The sequence below is a fragment of the Narcine bancroftii genome, chromosome 6, assembly GCF_036971445.1.
Source record: "Narcine bancroftii isolate sNarBan1 chromosome 6, sNarBan1.hap1, whole genome shotgun sequence".
NCBI lineage: Eukaryota > Metazoa > Chordata > Chondrichthyes > Torpediniformes > Narcinidae > Narcine > Narcine bancroftii.
Window position 1 is genome coordinate 251573103 of NC_091474.1, and position 7893 is coordinate 251580995.

At 53.4% G+C, this 7893-nt stretch overlaps 1 protein-coding gene across 1 annotated transcript; it reads right to left on the reverse strand.

Moving 5' to 3' along the window:
• Positions 1–1943: 1943 nt before the first annotated feature.
• On the reverse strand, positions 1944–6223 carry srp9 (signal recognition particle 9). Its single transcript, XM_069887963.1, has 3 exons — positions 6101–6223; positions 4287–4355; positions 1944–2305 (listed from the first exon to the last, which is right to left on the reverse strand). Exons 1-3 carry the CDS (start codon positions 6170–6172, stop codon positions 2186–2188), a joined length of 261 nt encoding a protein of 86 aa, XP_069744064.1. The 5' UTR covers positions 6173–6223; the 3' UTR covers positions 1944–2185.
• Positions 6224–7893: the final 1670 nt, after the last annotated feature.

Sequence of the window (7893 nt, forward strand, 5' to 3'; positions counted from 1 at the left end):
CAATGCTGACTGACTCTTGTTGGACACTGACACGAGAGGCATCAGATGCTGTGTACGAACTAAAATCAGCAAATTATTTTTAGGTCAGTTGAACTAAAACCATAAAGATTTATAGAATGCTACAGCGCAGAAAACAGGCTATTCTGTGCCAAACATTATTCCACTAGTCCCATTGACTTGTTCCCATTCCATCACCCTCCAGACCCTCCCATCCATGTATCTATCCAATTTATTCTTAAATCACACCATCGAGCATGCCTTCATATCAGATGGCATCTCATTCCACACTCCCACCACTCTCTTAGTAGAGGTTCCCCCTCATGTTCCCCCAAAACCTTTCCTCTTTCAGCTTAAAACTACGACATCTGGAAAAAGTCTATTCGCATCCTCTGTCTATACCTCTCATAATCTTGTAAACTGCTATCAAATCTCCCCTCATTCTTCTTCGCTCCAGGGAATAAAGTCCTTGTTTCCCTGTAATTCAACTCCTGAAGACCCGGCAACATCCTAGTAAATCTTCTCTGCACTCTCTCAATCTTATTGATATCCTTACTGTAGTTTAGCACCCAGAACTGAACACAGTATTTCCAAATTTGGCCTCACCAATGTCTTAAACAACTTTACCATACGGAATACTTTGATTTATAAAGGCTAAGATGCCAAAAGCTTTCTTTACAACCCTGTCCACCTATGATGCCATCTTCAGGGAACAATGTATCTGTATTCAAAGATCTCTCTGCTCCTCTGCAACTCCTCAGTGCTCTACCATTTACCGTATACGTCCTTTCTTGGTCTGCCCTTCCAAAATGCATCACCTCACATTTGTCTGCATTAAATTCCACCTGCCATTTCTTGGCCCATTCTCCCAGTTGGTCCAGATCCCTCTGCAAGCTTTGAAAATCTTCCTCGCTGTGTGATCAGCAAACTTGCTGATCCAATTTACCACATTATCATTCAGATTGATATAGACAAAAACAGCAATGTTTCCAGTACCAATCCCTGAGGCATACCACTAGTTATAGGCCTCCAGTCTGACACATCAGCCTCATTATGCAATGAAATGTGCTAAATTCATTAAAAGGGTGGCACCGTTTGCCTAGTAGTTAGTGCAATGCTGTTACAGCACCAGGATTCAAATCCGGTGCTATTTATGAGGAGTTTGCACGTTCTCCTCAGGGCTGCATGGGTTTCCTCCAGGGGGGCCTCTGGTTTCCTCCCACCATTCAAAACATACCAGGGGTGTAGGTTAATGGGGTGTAATTGGGCGGCACAGACTCGTGGGCCAAAAGTGCCTGTGACTGTGCTGTATGTCTAAATTAAAATTTAATTTAATGTTTCTCTAACTTCCTATGTGATACAGCAAATATGAAATTACCTTTAGTATTCAGCTTGAAGTTGTTTATTACAATCCCCAATTTTTTTTTCAGGAAAAAACATTTGAAAAGAATTGTTGTCCAACATTATTTGTCTTTTTTTCTTTATATACCTGTTATGAAGCTTTTACAGTCAGTGTTTATGTTCCCTGCAAATTCTCTCTCGTGCTCCATATTCTCACCTGCAACAACCTGCTTTGGGTCCACCCAACGGGAACATTCCACCAAACAGGCCCATCCTGCAGAAGTTGGGATATCAGGTGGTGTGTTGTCCGCGAGATGCAACTTCTGACGTCTTTGTGCACATTCGTGCATGTTTGTGTCCATGCATGCCTGTGCGCACATGCCTGAGCGTGTTTCTTCTTCACATTTACAGGTACATATGGGTGGAAGCCATCAGGTCAATGGCTCCCACCAAATTCAAATTCGTTGATCTTGAATGGAGTTGGAGAGGAGGGCCAGTCATAGGAAGCTCCCACTGCAGACATCCATGGAGGAAAAACCCAGTGAGCACCAGAACTCGAGTGCAGAGTTCCAGGATAGAGAGAGGGTGTGAAAACACAAGGCAGATTCAGCCAAGGATCATTTATTTCAGTGTCCAAGTTCAATACAAACTGACAGCTTCCCCTCAGCAGGGGATCTTGCTGCATATGGGCCAAGAAGGACTGCCAACACAGCAACTGGGCAGCTGCACAGGGCTGGAGTGTAGAGACACTGCCATCTCTCTACCCCCACAACCTGTTCTGTCCAACAAGGGAAGTCCTTGCTGCCCCCCCCCCCACCCCCCCCTCAAGCTGAAGGAGCAGATGGCTTCACTCTATCTCCATCAGGTTGCTGCGACATTCCCGAGAAACCATCAGGCGCATCAACTGATTCTGGAATTTCTCAAACTTCTTTACATCCTGAGCCTGGTCCGTCTTGTACTGCAGACACTGATGGTGGTGGTGGGGGGGGGGGGGGGGGGGTGGGGAGGGGGGAAAGAGAAAAGAAAAAGGAGATCACAAACCATTCTCCCATCCAAACAAGGCACCAGTGAATGCCACCAACACACAATATCCAGGCCATTCGGCCTGAAGACCCTTCTCTTCCCATGAAACCATGGCCGATCAGTGAGTCCTTATGTCAGTGGTTTGCTAACTATTGGAGAGGATTCTTAAGGATAGCATTTGGAGAAGTATAGTCTACTCAAGGATAGTCAGCATGGCTTTGTGAAGGGAAGGTCATGCTTCACAAATCTAATTGAACTTTTGAGGAGATAACAAAAGAAATTGTAAGGCGGTAGATGTGGTCTATATGGATTTTAGCAAGGCATTTGACAAGGTCCCCCACGGGAGACCATTCAGAAAGTCATGAGGTATGGGATCAGTGAGACCTTGGCTGTGTAGATAAAAAAATTGGCTTGCATGTAGCAAGCAGAGAGTACAGCGGAACAAAAGGATTCTGCCTGAGGTCAGTGACTAGTGGAGTGCTTGCAGGGATCTGTTCGGGGACCCCCTTGCTCTTTGTGCTCTGGGTGAAGAGGCAGATGGATGGGTCAGTAAGTTTGCGGATGACATGAATGTTGGAGGAGTTGTGGATGGAGCTGAAAGTTGTTGAAGGTTACAAGAGAATATAGAAAGGTTGCAGAGTTGGGTAGAAAAGTGGCAGATAAGTGTGAGGTGATGCATTTTGGAAGAACAAACTAGAAGGCTGAGTACAGAGTTAACGGTCTTAAGAGGGTGGATGAACAGAGGGGGTTCAAATCCATACATCATTCAAGGTCACCACACAGGTTGAAAGGATAGTTAAGAAGGTCTGTGGGATGCTGGGTTCATTAATAGGGGGATTGAATTCAGTATAGAGAGGCCATGTTACAACTCTACAAATCTCTGGTGAGACCCCACAAAGTATTGTGTTCAGTTCTGGTCACCTCATTGTAGGAAGGATGTAAAAGGCATGGAGAGGGTGCAGAGGAGATTTACCAGGATGTTGCCTGGATTGGGAAATAAGTCTTATGAGGCAAGGTTACCCTCTTTGGAGGGCAGAAGGATGAGAGGAGACTTGATAGAGGTCTAGAAAATTTTGAGAGGCATAGATAGGGTGGACAGGGCAGGAATAGCAAACACCAGAGGACACATGTACCAAGTGATGGGAGGGAAGTTTAGGGCAGACATCATGGGAAAGTTTTTTTTTAAACACACAAAGAGTTGTGGGGGCCTGGAATGCCTTTCCAGGGACGGTGGTGGAGGCTGAAACATTAGGGCATGTAAGAGACTCTTAGACAGGCACATGGATGGAAGGACAATAGAGGGTTATGGGGTATGGAGGGTTCAGTACATTTTTTTTTTAAGGACTCCATGGGTCAGCACAACATCAAAAGCTGAAGGGCGTGTCCTGTGCTGGAGTGTTCTCTGATCTGCTCATGGACTCAGCTCTACCTACCCGCCTGTTCACCAGTTCCCTCAATGCCCCTCCTTTGCACAAAGCACCTCGGTGTCTAAAATGCATTTAATGAGGCTGCCTCTACTGCTTTCTTGGGCAGAGAATTCCAGATTCACCTCTCACTGCAAGCAGTTCCTCCTCATCTCTGTCCAAAATACACGACCCTGAATCGTGAAGGCATGCCCTACAATTCTAGTCTAAGCTACCAGTGAAAACAACACGATCTATCCCTTTTATGATTTTTTTCTTTCTATCATCCTAAATTCCAGCGAGTACAATCCCAGGGGACTCAATCTCTCTCATAGGCAAACCCCCTCATCCCTGGAATCAATCTGGTGAACCTACTCTGCACTGTCCCCAAAACCAGCATCAATCCACCCCATTCCCAAGCTTGGGGGGGGGGGGGGGGCAGCAGAGACACTTTGTCACCTCCCCCCCCCCCCGATTTCCCCCCAGCGCTCCTCAAAGTTGGGGATAAAGCTGCAGACTCACCACCACATCATCGGTCACTTTCATGGACAGAAGGCCTGCACAGTGACGGTACTTGATGACCACCCGCACCTGCAGGGAGGGGACACAGACGGTGAATCAGAGAGGGGCTCTATCAGCAAAGGCAAGGAGAGAAGGTGAGGGCTGAGGGAGACGAGCGAGGGGAAGCGGGTGATGATAGAGGGGAAGTGGGTGATGATAGAGGGTTGGGTGAATGTGAGAGTTGGGATGACGGCAGAAGGTGGGGTGACAAGGTGACGGAGAGGGGGGGGCCGAAGGATTAGTGGGGAGCATGGGGGGGGGGGCAAAGAGGTGACATGGGGGGGAGGTGAAGGGGTGACATGGGGGGGAGGCGCAGGGGTGACGTGGGGGGGGTGAAGAGATGATATGGGAGGAGGTGAAGGGGTGACGTGGGGGGAGGTGAAGAGGTGACGTGGGAGGGAGTTGAAGGGGTGACGTGGGAGGGAGTTGAAGGGGTGACGTGGGAGGGTGAAGAGATGACGTGGGGGGTAGGTGAAGGGGTGACGCGGGGGGGAGGTGAAGAGGTGACGCGGGGGGGAGGTGAAGAGGTGACGCGGGGGGGAGGCGAAGAGGTGACGCGGGGGGGAGGCGAAGGGGTGACGCGGGGGGAGGCGAAGGGGTGACGCGGTGGGAGGCGAAGGGGTGACATGGGGGGGGAGGCGAAGGGGTGACATGGGGGGGAGGCGAAGGGGTGACGTGGGGAGAGGTGAAGGGGTGACGTTGGGGGGGAGGTGAAGAGGTGACGCGGGGCGAGGTGAAGAGGTGACGCGGGGGGGAGGTGAAGGGGTGACGCGGGGGTGACGCGGGTGGGAGGCGAAGGGGTGACGCGGTGGGAGGCGAAGGGGTGACATGGGGGGGAGGCGAAGGGGTGACGTGGGGAGAGGTGAAGGGGTGACGTGGGGAGAGGTGAAGGGGTGACGTTGGGGGGGGTGAAGGGGTGACGTTGGGGGGACGTGAAGGGGTGACGTTGGGGGGACGTGAAGGGGTGACGATGGGGGGACGTGAAGGGGTGATGTTGGGGGGACGTGAAGGGGTGACGTTGGGGAGAGGTGAAGGGGTGACGTGGGGAGAGGTGAAGGGGTGACGTGGGGAGAGGTGAAGGGGTGACGTTGGGGAGAGGTGAAGGGGTGACGTGGGGGGACGTGAAGGGGTGACGTGGGGGGGACGTGAAGGGGTGACGTTGGGGGGACGTGAAGGGGTGACGTTGGGGGGACGTGAAGGGGTGACGTTGGGGGGACGTGAAGGGGTGACGTGAAGGGGTGACGTTGGGGGGACGTGAAGGGGTGACGTTGGGGAGAGGTGAAGGGGTGACGTTGGGGAGAGGTGAAGGGGTGACGTGGGGAGAGGTGAAGGGGTGACGTGGGGAGAGGTGAAGGGGTGACGTTGGGGGGGGACGTGAAGGGGTGACGTTGGGGGGGGACGTGTAGGGGTGACGTTGGGGGGGGACGTGTAGGGGTGACGTTGGGGGGGGACGTGAAGGGGTGACGTTGGGGGGGGGACGTGAAGGGGTGACGTTGGGGGGGGACGTGAAGGGGTGACGTTGGGGGGGGACGTGAAGGGGTGACGTTGGGGGGGGGACGTGAAGGGGTGACGTTGGGGGGGGACGTGAAGGGGTGACGTTGGGGGGGGACGTGAAGGGGTGACGTTGGGGGGGGGACGTGAAGGGGTGACGTTGGGGGGGGACGTGAAGGGGTGACGTTGGGGGGGGGACGTGAAGGGATGACGTTGGGGGGGGAGGACGGCGACGGTGGTGCAGAAAGGACGGTGGCGGGGCCCGGAGCGAGGCCGCCCGCTACCTTCATGGGCTCACTCAGGCACAGTTTCTCGGCCGCCCGGACGAACTCTTCCCAGTTCGGGATGTAAGTCATGATGGAGAGCAGCCACACACGTGACGCGAGAGATTCCCCACGTGACCAAGGCACCCAATCAAACTTTGATTGCGTCAAAGACGGCTTCGCCAATCATAGCCGCACCTCCCGGAGTCGAGCGAGCAACGTCCAATCAGGTATCGACCTGTTGCCTGAGGCCGGAGGCGCGCCAACAGCTGTCCAATCAGCGAGAGGTGGCGTCGAGGTGAGAGTTCAAAATAACAGGCCGTTCGGCCCAAGTTCGTGCCAGGAGATTGGATGTTGAACCGTGAATGGAAACGTTATGCACATATTGGTTGATGCGGCGACGGCCCAGCTCCCCGTTCCCGCCTCTTCCCTTCGGTGCTGCCCCATGTAGAACCACACTGTCAGCGTTGGAGCCTCCTGGGTAGGGGAAACCCTCAGATCCCACCTCCTGCGGAGGAGAATCCCTCAAATCCCACCTCCTGGGGTGGAGAATCCCTCAAATCCCACCTCCTGCGGTGGAGAATCCCTCAAATCCCACCTCCTGGGGTGGAGAATCCCTCAAATCCCACCTCCTGCGTGGAGAATCCCTCAAATCCCACCTCCTGGGGTGGAGAATCCCTCAGAATAAACCTCCTGGGTAGGGGAATCCCTCAAATCCCACCTCCAGGGGTGGAGAATCCCTCAGTATCCACCTCCTGGGGTGGAGAATCCCTCAAATCCTACCTCCTGGGTGGAGAATCCCTCAAATCCCACCTCCTGGGGTAGAGAATCCCTCAGAATCCACCTCCTGGGGTGGAGAATCCCTCAAAACCCAACTCCTGGGTAGGAGAATCCCTCAGAATCCACCTTCTGGGGTGGAGAATCCCTCAGATCCCACCTCCTGTGGTGGAGAATGCCTCAGATCACACCACCTTGAGTGGAGAATCCCTCAGAATCCACCTCCTGTTGTGGAGAATCCCTCAGATCCCACCTCCTGGGGCGGAGAATCCCTCAGAATCCACCTCTTGCGGTGGAGAATCCCTCAGATCCCAGCTCCTTGGGTGGAGAATACCTCAGATCCCTCCTCCTGGGGTGGAGAATCCCTCAGATCAAACCTCCTGGGGCAGAGAATGGCTCAGATCCCACCACCTGGGGTGGAGAATCCCTCAGAATCCACCTCCTGTGGTGGAAAATCCCTCAGATCCCACCTCCTGGGGCGGAGAATCCCTCAGAATCCACCTCCTGCGGTGGAGAATCCCTCAGATCCCACCTCCTGGGGTGGAGAGTCCCTCAAATCCCACCTCCTGGGGTGGAGAATCCCTCAGAATCCACCTCCTGGGGTGGAGAATCCCACAAATCCCACCACCTGGGGAGGAAAATCCCTCAAATCCCACCTCCTGGGGTGGAGAATCCCTCAGAATCCACCTCCTGGGTAGGAGAATCCCTCAGATCCCTCCTCCTGGGGTGGTGAATCCCTCAGATCCCACCTCCTGAGGTGGAGAATCCCTCAGATCCCACCTACTGCAGTGGAAAAACCCTCAAATCCCACCTCCTGTGTAGGAGAATCCCTCAGAATCCACCTCCTGTGGTAGAGAATCGCTCAGATTTCACCTCCTGGGGAGGAGAATCCCTCAGATCCCAGATCCTGGGGTGGAGAATCCCTCAGATCCCACCTCCTGGGTAGGAGAATCCATCAGAATCCACCTCCTGCGGTGGAGAACCCCTCAGATCCCACCTCCTGGGGCGGAAAATCCCTCAGATCCCACCTCCTGAGG